Source organism: Melanaphis sacchari, unplaced genomic scaffold (assembly GCF_002803265.2).
Source record: "Melanaphis sacchari strain LSU unplaced genomic scaffold, SCAv2.0 Contig32_pilon_pilon, whole genome shotgun sequence".
In the NCBI taxonomy this organism is placed as follows: Eukaryota; Metazoa; Arthropoda; class Insecta; order Hemiptera; family Aphididae; genus Melanaphis; species Melanaphis sacchari.
Window position 1 is genome coordinate 3,171,852 of NW_020271199.1, and position 20,910 is coordinate 3,192,761.

General features: G+C 24.3%; 1 protein-coding gene across 1 annotated transcript in view; it reads left to right on the top strand.

Moving 5' to 3' along the window:
* LOC112596573 overlaps window positions 1-11,460 on the top strand; it is a 163,426-nt gene extending 151,966 nt beyond the window's left edge. The window contains exon 14 of the mRNA XM_025342330.1: window positions 11,251-11,460. Within this exon, the coding sequence (XP_025198115.1) occupies window positions 11,251-11,460 (210 nt within the window). The remainder of the gene's footprint in view (window positions 1-11,250) is intronic.
* Window positions 11,461-20,910: the final 9,450 nt, after the last annotated feature.

Below are 20,910 nucleotides of genomic sequence, written 5' to 3' on the forward strand. Positions count from 1 at the left end.
ATTTTATTAATTTTTTATATATTTATAATTCAAACTTGTTGTCAATTGTAAATTATATTTTGAGCTATGTTTATATATTGCCATAGGAAAATATGTTTGCTTCACGTTTAGTAAGACTTAAGATTAATTGAATTTAAATTTTGTAAATCATTCTGGTATTGGATTTAGTGAGTTTTTTCGGGTAACTTAATGAATATTTTAGATTTTTATTTTGCATTACGATAGTAGTATCGTTTGCATACATTTCTAGTTAGTAGGGTTACATAATAGAATATGTTAAACACAAATGGTCTAAGGTCTGAATTTTGGCATAGGAAATTCTGTTTTTATAAGGAATGTATTAGGGCTATATTATATTACTACTCTTACTTGAAAAGTGTGAAAAATGACAATAGTATATTGCATAATTTTGATGGTAAATGTGCAAGTCTATGTAGAAAACGTTAGTATTATAATTTTTTGTTGGCCAGTGTCAATCATGTTGAAGAAAACTATATTTGTTTATATTTTTCAATCAGTAAACTATAATTTCGTAAATCTATTGTAATTGATAACTTGTTGAATAGGATGATTTACTGAGTAAAAATTGATAAGGTAGGATAATTTTTTTTAAATGGTTTTATTTTGTTAAACTTAAATTATTTCTAAGAGCTTGGAGCAGTCTTATTGGATTATATTTTATGTGAACTATTTGTCGGTCTAGGCTTTTGACGAGAAATAAATATGTTTGGTATTGTTTTTTGAAGTTAATCGGTGATTTAATCTTATCATATATATATTTAACATTTTGTCATAGTTTGAGTAAACCAATTTGAATAACAAATACAAATAAATCGTCATTACAACGTGGTAAATTTAATAAGTAAATATTATAATTCACTCTAAACGTCTCTCTAAAGTGTACCTACTATTTTGCGTGTTTTAATCCATTATAATGTTCTATATTATTTAATGATAAATAAAATTCGTATTATACCACCTTTCAAATTCAATGTTAATATAATCATTTTTAGGTATAAAGTGGTTTTGCATTTTAACGGTCATTTGTTAGTGACTTTTGAGTGTCATGGAAAAAATCATATTATGAACGCTGCATATAAATATAGCAAACATTTTTACAGTCACCAGAATATATTGTTTAAAATAGCATAAAGTTAAATTATTAACTTAACATAATATTGTCCATGGTGTAACAATAAAATAAATATAAATAAATAGGTAAATAGTAACTTAATATTTAAAAAATTTTAATTAAAAATAAGTGCTATTATAAACAGAATGTAAGTTTTGTTATTGAAAGAATACTAAAAAGTTGTTTACACAATTACAGCTATATGTACTGAACTGTATTTAAAAAAAACTTTTTTGTCTTCGTAAGCCTTTTACGCATACATATTATTGTATATATATTGTATTCAACTTTTTGAGGTTAAAATTATTTTAGTGCTTAGGTCATTTACCACGTGTAAAAACTATAACTATACTGAGTAAAATATTTTTTTTCAAAAACGAAGATAAATTTTCCTGTAAATTAATTATTTACTACTCTAAATACATTTAAAACGATTTGCTAGTCTTATTTATTTATTGATATCTATATATTATTTCAAATCATTAAATTTATTGGTAATTAATAAGCAATATTAATCCAATGTTCTGTAATAAAGTAAGACTCCTGTATCTGTGTCTAATCTAGCTTTTTAAAAATTTAATAACTTTATAAGAAATTATTATTTTGTATAAAAGGTTTTTTTTCAGTCTGACTAAAGTTAAATGTTGCAATTGTTTCATTTAATTTTAATAAATATTATAGTATACACGAACTATATTATAATATAATTATTCAATTTATATGCATTTATCTTTCAAAAAAACCTTTATTAGTATTGTCACTTAAAATACTAAATACAGGCACATTATTTTATATCTCAGCTGATAATTGTGTACAGTCAAAGTGAAATATGCTTTTATAAAAAAAAAAAACAGCTTTATTTATAAAACATTAAAAAAAAATAAAATTGTGTATTTCATGTTAATATAAAAATGTATAACATTGAATAGCTAGAAAAAAAAAATAGTTAACCAAGCTGTATCAAGTTGTCAAAAAAATGTTTCTGTATTATTCCAGAAGCTGAAAATAATTAAAGAATAATCGATTTTATGTACATATTTTTTTTTTTTTTAATAGAGTAAGAAACAAACTTCTCATGTTTTTAATATTAATATGTAATTCAAATGTCCATTCTTTTATATGTCTAAATTAAAATGAAATGATTTTAATATTTATACTATAGAATGGAATGTAAAAACACGTGAAAAAAAATAAAAAATGCTCTAAAACGACATAATAAATATTAAAATAGTATTATCTATCTCTTATCATAAAGAAAATAAAAACCTAGATTTTTTTTGTAAGGTGTCACCCTATTTTTGTTAATTTTAATTTTAACATTCATAAATATAAACATTTAAAAATACGAATAAATAAATATTAAACCATAAAATATATTGATTTTTAATATGCTGAAATTTATGAGTCGCATTTCAAAATTTTACAATCTTATGTATTTATCACATTTATTTTTTGTTTTTGTAATCAGATTTCATAATATATTGTAAATTTAATGATTATATTTTATTATATATTTTAGGCTTCACTATTTTAATTAATTTGAAATATTCTTATTATTTTTTTTTTTTTTATAATTTAAATTAATTTATGATAAGAGGAACTTTTTTCATTTTATAATTATTTATAAAAATACAAAATTTTGACGAACGTACTCAAAATGTTTGATTTATTGTTGACGTTGTTTTGATTATTGTTTTTTAAATTATGTACAGTAAAAATAATTAAAATATATCTCTACCTAACTTAATAACAAATTTAAATTGTATTACTCAAAAATATTAAGAATGTTTCAATTATCTATCTCGTTTTTAATTCACAATGCCTATTAAATATTAAAACACAATTTGTACCACAGATTTTATGATAATAAAACAATTAAATAATGTGACACAAAGTTTCTTTTATCCTTAGTTTTTTTATTTGATTTTTCATTATAATTTTAAAATGTTCTCTTTTAATAATACTAGGAAATCACCTATAGCTGTATCTAGTCAAGATTTATTAAAATCAGCTTATTGTAATGTAATTGATTTTATATATCTCCTAAAATTATATGTTTTAAAGTAATTTAATTATTTTTAGTGGCTAAACCACGGTATTATAATTAGCTATCAATGTGTGATATTTATAAAATTATTAACGGAGATATAGCTTTATCATACTCTGGGGCTTATTAAAATATAATACTATTGTATACACATATTATATAATAGGCGTGGCATAATCTAGTTATAGATTTAAATTTAAGCAGTGATCTATAAGGCACATTTTGTTTTCAAATAAAGTGTACGTTTTGGTTACACAATAATTTATCGATTAATGCTTAATCCATATGAATAGAAGTACTATACAATTTTTATGTAAACTAAATTTCAATCCCTAACCTATTTATTGTATCAAATATATTATATAAAATAATAATTTACATATATAATATACACTATACAGTTAATTATGATAAAATGTGTGTATCATATATGATGATAATTTCATTATAAACTTGAAGCTATTTTCATGGGTATATTATCTTTTATCAGAAAAAATGCAATAACTTAATTAAAGGTGACACCTATAAATTACAGGAGAAATATTAAGAAAAAAGATATTGATTATACGAGAAAAAAATTAAATAATACAATTAAATTTTTCATATATATTATAATATTGATATTAAAGACAGCCGACGATATTAAAATATTAGTAAATATCGATACATTTTTTAAATTATTATGCACCCAAATCAAATTTAGTTGAATAAAAATTTTACAATTGTTATTAAATTAAAAAATATCGAGAATACGTCATTGCCACAATTATTTTATTTTATTAATGTTTAAAAGTTTACGAATTTCTTCAAAGTTACTGGAATTTTCAAATTATATTCTAATATAAAATTCATACTAAGTGATCTACTTGTAAAATGTAATGCAATATTTCACATTATTTTTATTAAAATAATTATGAAAAAAAATTGAGCGCAATTCTACAAATATAAACTTTCAACTATTAACAACATAGTCATTTTAAAATAATCTTACTGAATGAGTATAGCCTAGATTTTCTTAAAATTATCCTTGACAAGTTATTATTTGTAATATTAATTAAATAAATATATAATTTATAAACATATGCCCTAACACTTACTCCATAGGTTATTTATTATAGATCTTGCAAGTGAAAAATAAATGATTTTAAAATGTTGTAAATTTAAATTGTTTTTAGTACTTTAAATGTATAAAATATTAATATTTTTTAATTAAGTAAGTAACTAATATAATATTTTAATTATTATTACTATTCTATATACGTCTATACTAAATAATTATGTATAAGTATTTTAGTTTAGTAACCTATTCAAATGTATGACAATTAGAAGCTTCTAAATTAGGTACTTAAAAAGTTGATTGCATTTATGTACGTTCATATAAACTTGTTATATTGAATTTGTTTATACTAAAATACACGCGTATATTTAGCTCAAAAAAAAAAAAAAGTTATGATTAATTTATTGATTCACCAAGTTATACAATTTGAATATATTTTAATGCTCAATCAAAACTAATGTACAATTGGCAAAACAAATAATATTTTTCTCAATTTTGATACTAATAGACAGTTTATATAAATTAGAAGAGATTCCACAGTTTATTCTTTTCATAAATACAATTCTTACTACATGTGTCCTATTTGTAAGATAAAATATTATCAATGCTAGTGCAATACTACAAATACTAAAATATTCTATTTTTTTTTTTTTTTTATTAAAATACTATGATCGATAGAATTAAACACTTTTTTTTAAATTTAGAGATAAATCAGTTACCTCATCATTTTTGCTAAAACTTTATCGAATACAAATTTGTAACTAATATCACCTACACCTTTTATATATTTCACCTAAAACAAAATTTATTTTTCGAGGAAAAATTATGTATAAATTTCACTAATTGTTGTCTTAAACATTTTTCAAGTATTATGGTTTTAAATACAAATAAACAAATTTATATTTCTTGATTTTATAATCAATAGTTTAGTTCATACAAACATAGAATTGTTAAATATTTATAACTAAGTATTGAATTGCATCAAGAAGAATTATATTCAGCTTTTATTTTATAAAAAATTACAAAAGTTACATTGTTACTTTAATATGTGTGATATGGATATTAACAAAAAAAAATAATTATTATTTATTTATTTTTAACCGATTCAATTCAATATTTTTCTTCACATTAAATTTTAAATTTTAGTGTTAAATATATGGTTCGTTAACTATTGACTTATTGCTTAACGTTTTTTAATGTTGAGTTAAAAAAAAAAGTTAAAGTTATGTTCACTAACTTAAGTCAATTTTATTTTTTTTCATTAACTTTTGAATTTTTATCTTGGGGAAATTTCATTGCCAATCACAAAATTTTTTTCATAAATAAAACTATCGATTTTCGTTTTTCTGCAATAGACCCATGTATGATAAACTTTTCGTTAGCTCCCCTATGTGTACAGTGCTGATGTATATCAATAAAATAAACAAAATCTTCAGCTGCAGTGCAGGTAAATATATTTGAAACGCATTCACCACCGACGAGACGTACTTACGAGCAGGAAAGGCTACGATTGCGGCGAAGTCACGAACGTTGTAAATTTCACCCATCTCTCTTCACCATTGAACGTGTTCCGTTTCCAATTCGTGTATCAAAATCGTTTGAGCGTTAAATCGTCTACAACGGATCCCGTTGATTGTCACCGTTTATTGTTTCGTATTATTTCTATAAATTTACGATTAATAACTATGCATAGGTATTCAAAAACCGAATTCGGTGTATACAGTTTATTTATGTGCATAAAACATACGTCCGCTTCAGCAATAGTAACTTCAAAGACTTACGTCGCTAGTCACATAACAAATATTTTGTCAAATGTTATGAGAACCTAATGAAGTAACTTGTTTTTGTCAACTCAAGTATATTATCTATAACGGCTTAATTTAAATATATTACAATGACAATAATCAGTGTTAGATAAATAACTCGTTTACTCGTTTCTTAGAGAATAAAATAAATTAGCTTACACGTAAAAATAACAAATTTAATAAAAAAATACTAGAGTATATTTTTAAATTTATTATCAATGGAAAATTGAAAATTAAGTAATATAAGCCTACAAATTTACTGAAATAATATTTTTTTCTTTATTTTTGTTATTAAATACATAAGCTATAGAATTTTATTTTAGTATAGACTCACTTTAAAAACAAAATTAAATATTATACTAATGCGGCGTTATAGATAGACGATTTTGAAACATCGCTATTATAGGTTTATATTTTCGTTATCATATAAGTCAATTTATTGAAATACATTAAAGTATAATATAATAAACAATTTATTTTTAATTTATTTAATATAAAACATTATATTGGCTTCTTAACAAATATATCTAGCATAGATAACTTTAAGTTGCTTCTTGACATTACTGAAATATTTGATAAAAAAAGAACTATGTTGTTCATAGAGTTTAACTAATAATAATAATTATTATTACAATTATTGTATATGTTCATTATGGGGGTCTTATCGACCAATGAGTACCAAATAAGTACTACTTACTAAAATAATATGTAGTTATGTGTTTTTTTCATTTTTTTTATCAAAATCGACATTGGTTTACTGTCAATCAAAACTTAAATAATTTGAAAATATAAAGTCGTTAAAATTTTGATAAATTAAATATATCAATATCAGATTATCTGTTCGATATCAAAATATTATACAACTGTGCATTACTAATGTTAATACAATTGTACAATAAATAATCTAGCCTTGTTTTGGCGATGAAAACGAAGTTGACTTTTTTAAAAATAGATTTATAATATTGATAGCGCACGCGTCAGTAAATTGTTATTAATATTGCAAAAAAATTCCATAATAATATAAGTTATATAATGTATTGTTGTTAACATAATTATGTTGACTCTCCATCCCAACAAATATTATGTTATAGTCAGTGACGTATTTAGAAATATAGTATTTAATGTATACAATAAAGTATCTTTTTATATGTATATTTAAATAATATAGACATGGTCATAAAGTAATAGGTGACATAATTTTCCACAATACTTTAAATAACCCCTCAGTAATTATATCAATTTTTTTTTTTCAGTATAAACCTCTCAACATTTTATTTTTCATGCTCATTTTTTTTATATATTTTTTTATTTTAACAAACGTTTTACCAATACATATTAAATTATAAAATTATTAACGTGACGTTAAAAAAAAATTCAGCAATGGCAATATGCACTTTGATTATCATAACATCAGACATAGTTACTCTTTTATAGTACCATGCATTTTGTGCCAACAGAAATCTTTTTTTCCAATTCCCTCTAAACTCGCCACTTCTTTTGGCAGTTGATTATTTTAGTCATATTTACAAGTGCAAATAATGTATGTTAAATAATTTTGTTTATGTATAAATTGTGTAGTCAAACGTGTCAGTTTAATTTTAACTTATATTTGTTAAATATACGCCTATATCTTGAAAAATATGGTTTTTAGATTATGGTTTAAGACCTTTGTAAGCCCTATAAATTTTTAATAAAAGATACTTAAACTCTTGATATAAAAATATATGGTACCTTCTGAGTAGGTACTCGTATATCGATTTAAAAATATAAAGATATTTACGTTTATAGACAATTTTTTTTTGCATATCTCTCTGAGTCTATTATCATACTTAAATTTGTATTTATTTATGTTTTATTAGAAACCAAACAATTTATGAAAAATTCAAACCCTCATAAAAAATGTTATTAAATTGAAAAATGTATTTAATTTATTCAAAATAAACTTGTTTATAAATTAAAGTATACATAATTATGCACCCAGCAGTTTTATGCGAGTGACAAAAATATTATTGCAATTAAAAAAAAAAAAATAGTGATGGATTTATAAAACATGATTATAAAAAAAAAAAACCTTCACAGTTACAAATCAATACTAACTGATTATTATATTACTAAATATATGTAATATAAAAATAAAAATTGCAATTATTTTTGTTATGTTATACAGATAAACCCTTACATAAATTAAAACGCACAAAATTCTTATCACTTTACTTTCACTAAAGATTGATGACAGATAGCTTAACTAGATAAGTAGCTGGTACTTAAGTTCGATGGTCCGGGTGTACTGGATCAGTATTCAGTACACATCATTGTGTGTTGTCTGTTATTTTTATTTTTACAAAGTTTTTAGATGGTTCAGTAGAAAAATTATTTTTATTTATATCATATTCTTCTATCAAAAACGTGTGGCTCGTTGGAAGATTTGGCGTAACAATTTATTTTAAGCGATCTGCATCACTTTTGTTCATTATCACTATAGATGTAGTAACATTATTATTATTGTCATTGAAATAGATAAATGTTATGATATAAACTGAATAATAATTATTGAACTTTACTCTTTACTCTACAATATGATATTTTCCATAAGTACTTTTTGGAAAGTTTTTATATAATATTACACTTTCACAAGACATTGTTTAAAGAAAAATATCACGCCCGTATTTATCACACATTTTTCGTCTATTTAACCACTGTATTGATCGTACCACAACTGCCATTTTATTGTATTTTACGAGTTTTCCGCCTAAGTTTTTTATTATTATTTGATCGATTCGTAAAACTATATTATTTATGTATTTTAGTTGTTTAATAATAATTTATTACCAGATCTTATACGAAAAAAAAATAATCACCTATTTTTTACATCCATAAATTCTGAGCCTTAATCTTGAGGGATTTCATTATACTCTCCATTTCACCGAAATTCTCTAGCTTGGTCCCGTCATCCAGTTTATAATTCATACAAATAAACTGAGCCTTAATGTTTTGCATTTCAAAATTGAAAAATTAAAATAAATTAAACAACGTTCCTCCAAGGCAGAAAAACAGCTAGTGAGCTGTTTCGACGAGTTCCTTACATTTTTTATGTTGTAATATTGGTATGAAATCAACAATGTTGAATCTATCATTCGTAACACAATTCTGAATAATATCAAAGTCAATTTTATGATCCATTCAAAGTAATAAATATAAATTTATGATGATAATTTTTCTTAAATAATTTACTTTTCTCTAACATTTGCTATTATTGAATATATTTCTAAAAAACTTCGAAATTTTTTAAAGAACTACTATAAATTGCTTTCTAATTTGTAAAGAGATATTTGACATTTTTCAGTGCTTATACTACTCAAATGGATTGTAACACAACACAGCATTTTAAATCATGAATTTATATAATTATTTAATACTTATAATAAATTATATTTATGAATTGCACTTTTAAATTAATAATATTATATCACCCAAGTGAAAAGTATTATGATTGATGGCTGCTAAAAATATTGAATACAACTATTATTATTATTTTTTTTTTTTTATAGAATGATACATATTTAATGATTATTTTAAAAACAAACACATTTTTTTTTTTAATTGTTGTTAATATGTTTTTCCAAAATATCGTATTTAAAAAAATGTAATATTTTTATGTGTGATTCAAATCAATATAGTTAATAAGAGCCGAGAGAGAACCTAGCAAAAAGTTGTTTGAAACCCCCAAATTGATTTAATCTCTTTCATAAGCTTGTAAAAACTATTTCAAATAAAAAAAGAACGGGAAAATTATTTTGCAGCAAGTGATCTATTTTTAGTATGTACCCAGAAAATACGAGAATTTACGTTGTATATACTCTACAATATAACTTTATCACAAAACATTATTATCGCTGTAACCATGCATTTTCGTATTCGATCGCAGGCTTACAGGAAAAAAATATAAAGTCATTATTTAACAAAACACTGATTAATGTTGACCTTAAGTGTCAATACATTTTATATAAAAAAATATGATTATAGTAAAACAAAAATGGAAATGCTTTAAATAATTTCATCTTATTATATTATACATTATATGTATGAAGTATTATATGATTTCTATGAATTCCCTAGATTTTAGGTAGGTATTGAGTATGCGAATAGTTCTTGGCCTTGTATAAATCTCCGTGAAGTTAATCTGATGAAGCACATGACATTTATGTATTAATATAAAATATTGAACAAATACTTGTTTTCATTATAAATAAAATTGTCAATAAATATAATTTTAAAATTTAAATAATTAAAGTAGTTGAGTATCAAACATTTAACAAAATTAAAATTATTGTACTCACTGCATGATTTTTATCAAAAATTTAAAGTTTTTATAAATATATTCGTTTATCTATGTATATATAATACGAATTACGAGTATATTATGTATAAAAACTATTTTAAATATTTTAAATTTACATGTAGACTTTTTCTAAAAATATCAATTTTGATTCAAATAATAGTTTAATATCTAAAAGAGCTCTTAAAAATCGAAAGTTGCAAGTGATTTTACCATTGTAGTGCTTAAAAGGGTGAACAATTATAACTTTATAAAATACTAAAAGGTTGCGTACTTGCGTTTATTGTGTCTTGAATTTACATTTATAAAAATATTTATATACAAAATTTATAAAAATTCAAAATAATAAGTTTTCATATAATAAAAGCGTTTTGACGGACAAAACTTCACGAAAAGTCCTTATTTATTAAAAATGTTATCGTTTTATGCTTATAGATACCTTATACATCGTGATTTCGGGTAACAATCACGTAATTCTATGATTATTACTGTTATAATTGTATCGTTGCGTTTCACTGCAATATATATATAATATACATATTATAACATAGTCATTATACAGATTGATTCTTTATTCATGAATTGACTTGGTTCTTATACTATATAAATAATTATCAATTATTTTTTTTTTCATCATTTTACGTTGTGTACAACACATTTTTTACTTTTTATATTTTGACTTAATTATCAGTGTATTTTGTTCTCGGAAATAATTTAATCATAATTATTCAAAAACTGCTGCTCTTATTCTCTAAGACATTGTCAGATCTACGACAAAACAACCACCCTGTGCACTTATTCACAATAATATCGGTTACATTTTAATTATAATCCGAGCGAATACGCAACTATATACGTATGTTGTTTTTGCAGATGGCGTGTTTCGAGATCTTGAAAAACTTCTCGTATATGGTCACCACTCAAGCCATGCAAGTGAAAACAAACATGCTGCTGTCCGTGTTGAAAATCGCCGAGGTCGACATACTACTTCCAGTGTCCAATTCGCGAAGCGCGAACTTGTCGCCAGACACGTGCACGGCAACACTGTTACTGGTAATTATCTCGGCGGCGGCTATAATCTAGACTCAAAGACTTATGGCATCGCTCAAACGTTACGATAATATCATTATTGTTATTATTATCGTTATACGTCATTTTATAGAGCGAGTTTCGTCGAGTTTACTTTTTTATTGTAAATTGTTTTTGTTTTGTCTTATAAGTGTGTTATACTCTAACTGGTAAACGGTGATGGTAATAAGTTAGACGCGGCGTAAATCCAATATCATTTGATCTATATTAACCGTATTGAAACGTGTTAAAATATTAAGTATTATTATTATTATGACTTACGGCTATTGTCGTATAAAAGATCATCACTATACTCACTATACTATATTTTTTTCCCCCGCTACCACAATAATATTATCGTCTAAATTCCCTCTCGTAGTTCTGAGACGTTTTTGCCACTTTACGGACGATCGCTAACAATATTTATCGCCATTATCGATTACCGATGTACGTAATAGATTCTCAAAACGGTTATTATTATTTCATGCCTTTTCGAATCGCTCAAATATTTAAATTACCACGATATACTATAATATTATTATACATTAGATACATTAGGCATGGTTATTTATAATAATGAGATCTTAATATTTTTAACATAATGATTATTATGTATTATTATTAGTTGGTATAATATAAAACTTGGGTGTTTAAGAGAGTGTTTCACTTGTACTGTCTAATTTATATTAAGATGGTATTTACACATATATTATGTTCTGTAACGATTACTTGTAAGCGCATTAATTGTAAAGGGTAATACCATAAAACTATAATAATATATAGGTACGATGTTCTAGTAAATAAAATATTGAATTGTATTCACATTATAATTGAAAATTTATTAATAACGCTTACATTTCTGTTGCTGCAATCATGGTATCTGGAATACGGGAGAAAAACGACAAATTAATTCGTTTAAGAATAATACAAAAATAATAAAATTATTACTATTATGCGAATACATTTATAGAAATTCGAATAAATTGTTCAGTGGCTAATAATATGGCCAATCATTTCCCGGAAATTCGGCAATTTTAAATATTAACTTAGAAAATAATGGCGCTGACAATATATACAATTAACGGACAGATAAGGTCACCAAAGACAATTTCATAAAACATAGGTAATTAAAACCCGGTCATTTTTTTAAATATATTTTTAGAAACCGCAACCATATAATTAGAAAACATTAATATGTACCAGTTTATTTGTATATTTGTTTTTTTTTCTGATGACACTTGTTTTTATCGGAATTTTTCACTCCAAACTATTAGATACTACATATTTATTAATTTTACTAAACATTTATGAAACTGAATGCTAATATTTTATTTTTATTTTTTTTATTTACAATCATTTAAAACTAAATTAAATTATTTTAAGGAAATATTTAAGCAAATTAAATAACAAATATTATTAGTTTAATTTATTGAAGTATAATAGTAACCGGTAATCAATAAATACAAGTGACTTATCTATACTGATTATCTAAGATGACCTTACGACACAATCTAAGAGCCAATTCAGATATTTGAAAACTACCATTAAGATCGCATATAAATACATATAGACTGGGACTTGTGACTGAAAACTATGCAATTCATAAGTATTTAAAAATTACACTACCACTAGAAGGCTAAATAATTAGAGTTTATAACAAAATAAAAAACAAACAGGCACCTTCTAGCCTAAGATAATTGATCCTTAGTCTTTAAAGCTAGATTCTTGTTTTTTTTATTTAATAAATTAAACTCAAATAGTCTAAATGTATAGTATGTTACACTTATATGGCCCTACTTTATTCGTTATTTCATATCATTATCGCATATTTTGTTTTAATTGCATAAACTAAAAAACTTAATATTCTCTTAAATTATACAGCTATTTTTATAAACTAATAAAACATGTATTGTATTAAATAAATTAAATTATAATAATTTGTTTAATTAAAACTTAAATAATTTTAATTAATTTATGATGAGCTTTTAATAAACTCGCTAAATATTTATTTCTATTTTATTATCTTACAAATACCAAGATAAAACTCGAATTACATATTTTTAACAAGATAGTTTAATATTCAATTATATTTGTATGTTTAATTTTTGTTTATTGTTAGGCTTTAAAGTTAATTGTCAACACCGTTCAAGATATTATTAGAAAAAACTCAATTTTTATTATTTTCATGAAAATCTTTTAACGCGATTAAACATATATTAAAGAAAAAATGCGAATATAAGTGGGTTAATCTATTTTTAGCCTGAATTACAGAAATACGTGGTAATATAAAAATCATTGTCAACAATCACTCATTCCCACAGTCTTCTTTAATCTTCTGTGATGATTTTTAGTATCGTAATTTGATTTACTGTAGCACTTTGGCTTCCTCATCCAACCAAGAATAATTGACGTGTAATTATTTTCTTTAACAATATTATATCAAAATAAATGTAAGCACTTAGAAAAAACCAATATTTTATTAAATTTAATAGTACATTGTCAGGACTGCCCACAACGAATGTATTTTACTGATCAATTTCATACCAGGACAGTTATATCAATTCGACTTGGGGAATCGATTCTGATAAAATAAACGTATTCATGAGTAAACATTATTATCAAATATTAACGATTTCTTATTCGTATCAACCAAATATTTTGATTATACATAATGTATTGTATGTGGTTAACTGTCAAAAAAGATGTTTCATCCCATTTCTCTTAAATTCGGTTCGTCGGACGTTATATATGTGCGTCGTATAATACGTGATATGCGCCCTGGTGAAGGTATAATAATGATGCTAATAATAATAATAATAATATAGTATGAAGTAAAGTGAGCTATATTATAGTATATAGTAGACGGGTCGTGTTTTGGGAGGGATCCTAAGTACACACACGAGCTTGTGAATAAGTAAAACAACTGAGGAGATGGTAATGGCATTCTACAACGTTATATTGCCTACTAAATAATTAGGTACGGAAATCCGGCAATATGTATAATAACGATATGTGCGTAACAAAATAATTATGCTTCGATCTCACTTGCTATTACTGTTTTATTGGCAATACCGTTTTTCAAACCCAAATCAATTCTAAAGTTTTGAATTATAGAATAGTATAATATTAAAATTCTTAAAACCTAGTGCATCGTATATTTTAGACTAGCACAATATTTTTATGTAAATAAGTGCGAATATACAAACGCATACTTCAGCATTTACACTAGAATATTATTAATCATTTAAACGAATAATAAAAAGTAATTTATAAGCAATGTTATAATATGAAATAAAAATCTGAAATCTTACGAATTTTAAGACCTAACTAAAATCCTCATTTCCACGTTACACGCTTCGCCACCCTTCGACCCACAATACCCATTAGAATACACCCACCAAACTCAGTCGTGCGTATCCAGAGCTCTACTTTGGTCAAGGACCCACGATAAGGACGACGACAAATACGTGATATGAATTCTCACTCATTCAAATGACTGTAAATGTGGTGAGCAACGTTTAGTATATTATGAGAGAGTAAAAAAATGAGTTTTATGAGGTGGTCGAAAAATCTTAGTAATAAAATGCGCGCAAGTTGTAAACTTTTGAAAATATACTTTATTGCATCTTAGATTATTTTGAAGTGAAGGAGAGAGTAAATACGGTATATACCGTGGATTGTTATTTAACATTAGTGTAAATTACTTCGCAGTATTGTATTATATGGACTAACAAATGAAAAAGCAAGTATGACACGTCTCACCAATAAGAAAATTTAATAAAACAAAAATTACAAAAAATATAGATTTAACACTAATAATTAAAAAAATTATAATACGTTATACGTATGTGCACCAATGATATAGTTAAAGGGATATTATACCAGTATTGAATTTGTTTTGCATTTTTTTTTTCTTAATATGAAATATTTGATTTTTGATTTATCTATTTCTATATTTTTTTCTAGTAATCTAAAACTAGAAAGCTCTAACTCATTTGAAAATTTAACAAATTATGCAAATTTTTGAATAGGTTAAAATGAGAATCAGTTAATGGTTTTTTATTTATTAACAAGACCAATGTTAGAAGAATTAATTTACGATTTTGAATTAATAAAAAAAAAAGGAAATCACATTTTTATTGTAACAGAAATAATAATTATAATAAAATATTTCCTAGAAAAATAAAGAAAAAAATTGATTATTATTCAATTATTTACTATTAATCACGGACCGTTTATCTAAATTTGACCTTCATATTTAAAAATAAACATATATTTATTGGTAGAATACTTTTTATTAAAATGAATAGATGAAAAATTTATTTGTTAGAATCAAAGTTAAACATATTATTAAAATATTAAAATACGTATTCAGTATCAAAATTACATTTTTGGATAGATCGAGTCAGAACTTAACAGAACAAAAATCGATTAATTCAATATAAAAATGTTTAATATTTTGCTTTAATATTTCCTATATTATAAAATCCATACAAACATTAGATTAATTTTGTAATCTTGAATATCACAAAAATTGAAAAATATAAAGAAAAAAAACTAAAACATTATTTTTTAATGATAGCCTAGAAAGTAATATGGATCCCGACACATAACCCACCAAGCATACGATAAATCGACCAGTAAAATCTAAAGTTCCAGTCTTTGAGTAGATATCATGAAAATATTATAGTTCCATTTAGTATTATTTTACGAGTAAGAATTTTTGTGTTTGTAATTCATGTCGCATAGCTGGATAATGCTGTTTTAGAAAAAAAATAATATTATAATAATGCTGACGTCGATTCACCACTCACCATTGCCGTTTAAAAATAAAATCGTGCGTTTAAAAACTTTCATGCAAAATTATTATTATTATACCATATAACGTAGTAACTTTACAGGACTTAAGTACTCCAACCGCATTTTTTCGTTATTTATTAATTAACTTTGTCAACTTTATACAAGAGATAAGTAGCTCAGTATCATAATACAACAATAATAATTATTCACGAACAATTAATAATAAAATTTAAATTTTAAACATAATTTGATAAGTACCTAGTATCTACTACCTATCTATAATCGGTTCGTTGAGTGTTCGTTAAAGTATTCTTACGTTATATTTTTTAGCCGATTTGTGCACAATACACTTTAAAATGTAAAACAGTTATTTAATGATTATTAGGCATGAAAGTAAATAAATGTATAAATATTATACTCATATAATGTTTTATTAAAACTGTTTTTTTCAAGTAACTTTTTCTCGACATGGAAATTAATTAACATGATTTACATAATAATTAAGTATTTTCAGTTTTCATTGTTCCAAAAAAAAAAATAATAATAATAATAATAATCATAAAATATTATGTTTTATCCACCAAAACAGACCTTTGAAGTAATTTATCATGGAGGTTTTATGTATATTCACATTGTGTATGAATTTCTGAGTAGGTATACTGAAAACGATATTTGTTTAATTCAATATACAAAAATTAAGCGAACATTCACAGCACATCACATAGGTATACTTTATTAAATATGTAAAATATGAATATAATATTATATTGTTAACCACAAAAACATTCTTGGTAAATTTTGCTAAATTTTATCATGCGTCTATGTCTGATATTATTTAAACAAAGAACGAATGAAAATTTCTTATTTCTACTAATAACTGAGCAACCATTTTAAATATAATTTGTTTTGTTTATATTATAATAATTTAATTGTAAAAAAAGATATGTTGAACTTTGGCATAAGTATAAGAAAATTAGAAACATTAAAATTTGGCATACATATTTAAATATCGGTAATGATTACATTAATTTATCTTCCCTTGAACTGTACTCAAAAAATGAATCAAACTTACATCTTTAAAAGTATAAAATTATTAAATTACAATAACACAACAGATATTGCTAATTATAACTTTCTACCTGTAGTGAAAACTATGTTAATACATATTATTGTTATGGATCTGTATATAAGATCGTTGATGACAAAGTTGTATGCCAGTCGTGGTAACGCTACATTTGTATTGCAGATGCCGTTGTCTATATTATATTATATTTATACTGTTTGTATAACAACAGCATACTATCAAACATGTTTGTCGTCGATCGATTGATATTTAATCTACGTTGTGAATTATGGCGATAATACCTATAATATATGAGTATAAACGCAATATTCTCGAACGGTTCACGTTGAAACACTCTCTTAAAGTTAACCCTAAGCTTTATATTACGCCGGCGAGCATAATCAGAAATTAATATAACACATTATTTAGGTCAGGTCACGTAACCTTGCTAAAATATTTACCTACCCCGTGCGACATTATACGAAGTGCGTACAATCGTTGGTTTTGATCACATGCGTATACAATATCAATGGTTAGCGTACTGGTTCACTTTTTTATTGTGATTAGTAAATGAAAATAAGTATTCACAGTATTAATTTATGTAATATTGTTTTATAGCACAGTGTCCGTTAGCGACGTATGTGCAATAATAACAAATGGGTGATATTGAAACAGTTATAACTTATAGGTCGAATGTTACTATAAATATATAATACACACATAACAATATAATCATAATTTAAGACACGTACAACACTACGAAATCGATACGATTCTGCGTCGTAATGCTGAGCTCATTTTGTATTAAGAAATTTAGGTTTCATTTAGAAAAAAACAAAATAAAAATAAAATTTCAGCATATCATTTATTATCGAATGTTATATTGTATAATACAATATACATACTTTGAGGGCCTATAATAATAAGTGTAACGCGAGTACCTATATATAGATATTATGAATTGTTTATTAATGTTTTTAACATTATTGTTTTATATTGTACATTTTATTATAATAGTGGTTTAAAAGTGATCAGATTTTAAATAAGTATAACCGACGAAATGTATGTTGTAATCTCTGTAGCGGACGGACCAAAATATAATACATTATATTATGTTTAAACCGTGGTATTAACACCATCAAAATCAACATCATTGGGTCCCGATTTTCTTGCACTTGTTAACTAGTGTACAAATAGGCTGAAAAAAACTATTTCGACTCGTGACAGTGATCTGAAAATCGAATTTATTCGCTAATTATTTTTTGTAACGCGCGTACAACATTCTAGCAAAATATATCTGCCAAATATGGTGAGGGTGTTTCTTTTATCTAAAGATAAACTCAGTTTGTAACTTAAAAATTAATTTTTAGATAATAAACAATGCTTGTCTATGGAACCTACCATTTACATTTTCGATGCCTTAAAGTTAATAAATTAATTTTATTTTCAAACTTTGTAAAGTTATTCATGTGACCTTTTAGGTTGACAATATCTTAATCAATAAATCAATTGTATTTTCAATACTTAGCATAGTTATTTGTTTGACTAATGCAAATACTATAACTGTAAAATTTCAATGTAATATCTGTATAGTCGTCATAAAATATAATACAATTCGTTCAACGTATTAGTGCACTACATACTCTTTAAGACTCAGATTTTGTATACGTACATGTCTCAGATAAGAATAAAGTATAAATGTGGATCGAAGTGATGCGGATGAAATATGCAAACAACGCAAACTTGCGTATTGAAAAAACTGTTCGGACTTTTTTATTTTACGGTGTAGTTAATTAAAGAAAGTGCGCGGCGTATAAGGACTCGTGAGACGTTATACAGACATAATAATAATAATTATATATATAATAATTTATAATATTATCATTGTGTAAAAAATGCACCGTACAAACAATTTATATATATATATATTTTTTTTTCCAAACGCAAAGAACTTCGGTCCGCGTACTTGAAATATCTCGTGCATATATAATAACTATGTATATAATATTATATATACATTAATGATCTCTTTCACTTTATATCCAATATCAAGCGCGTATCATTTACAAAATATTATACTGCTATATAATAACTTCATTTTTAATGTCTCCAAAAGAATTTGTCCGTAAACTGAAATTCTCCCAATCATAATAACATAATCATAAACTATTATTATCCATAGATACGTCGTCGATTAATAATAATAGACTATTATTGATACTGGTCCACGTCAGAAGATAAAACAATATATTATATTATGTTGTAACACATCACACATATAACACTATTAAAAAATATATCACAATATACCAATATACATATTACATATTATAATACAGCACATTTCATAAAAAATTAAAATACGATAAGAAGCTTGTCGTATACAAGACTGGATAAAAACATTTTTCACTTATCGAAATCCATTAGTTGTATAATTTGTCGCTTCTTTTTTATTTTAATAACTTTATTAAAGGTTACAACTATTACTTCATAATTATTATTGTCTATAGAACTCAGATTTTCAAAAAAAATCAGTCATCTATTATCTATATAATGCTGTAAAATGTATTAATATTATAGTTCATGTCTATTTTATATTAAAATAATAATAATAATAATTTAGTTTTTATTTGTTTTTTGAATATTGAAGATTCAATTATTTTTTTCATTTAGAGTTATTTTGCACTAAATTTAATTTTGAATAAAAACCATAGTTTACAAATTTTAAACTATATTGTCATATTCTATAAATTCATTATTCGCAATGGACAATTTTTGATTACCTTTACATGTTTTTGCTAACATAATATGTTATACATCAATTTTCGGTGCTGTGTATAATATTTATCGTGGCCGTAGTTATGTTTTTGAATTGGTGGTATGTTTTTATGTTGTAGCATTCAAAGTTTCACCATTTTACCAATCGATCAGAATAATGTTTTCTAAACACGATATCATATTATTATTAGGTAGGAACCTACGTAGTTACGATTGAACACTACAAATTATATACGCATACATACTTTAACTTATACGACGTTAACTATGCACTGCTTAGGGCTGCGCTTAACAATAAACAACTATTTCCCAACGATATAGTAGTTTTAGTTGCAGAATACTGACACGATAAGCATTACGTACCAATTCACTACCTAAATGTTATTATAATATCATATTGGACACGTCAAACAGGTTCACTTGTAGCGCGTTTGACGAAACTTCAAGTCTAATAATAATTATTAACATTTACTGATTATTATTAAATGACGTGAGTATATCAAGTTTATTTTATCACATTATGCATATTACATACATGAAATATGAATTTATAATCACTATAACTGTATCTATAGGTACCTACGTGTATTGTGATAGATTATGCATAATATAATATATTATAATTTATAAATGTTTAGCTTAATAACTGAAACCAATATTTAATGTCTTAACTCTGTACTATAATAATATGAGATACCAGTATCTGCACTTTATTTAAATAATAAGCGTAATGATATGCTCTTAAAAAAATCTTATAAAAGTGCTGATATTCATAAACTATTAACTAACAAAATAAGGCACAATAATTGCAGTTATATTTTTAA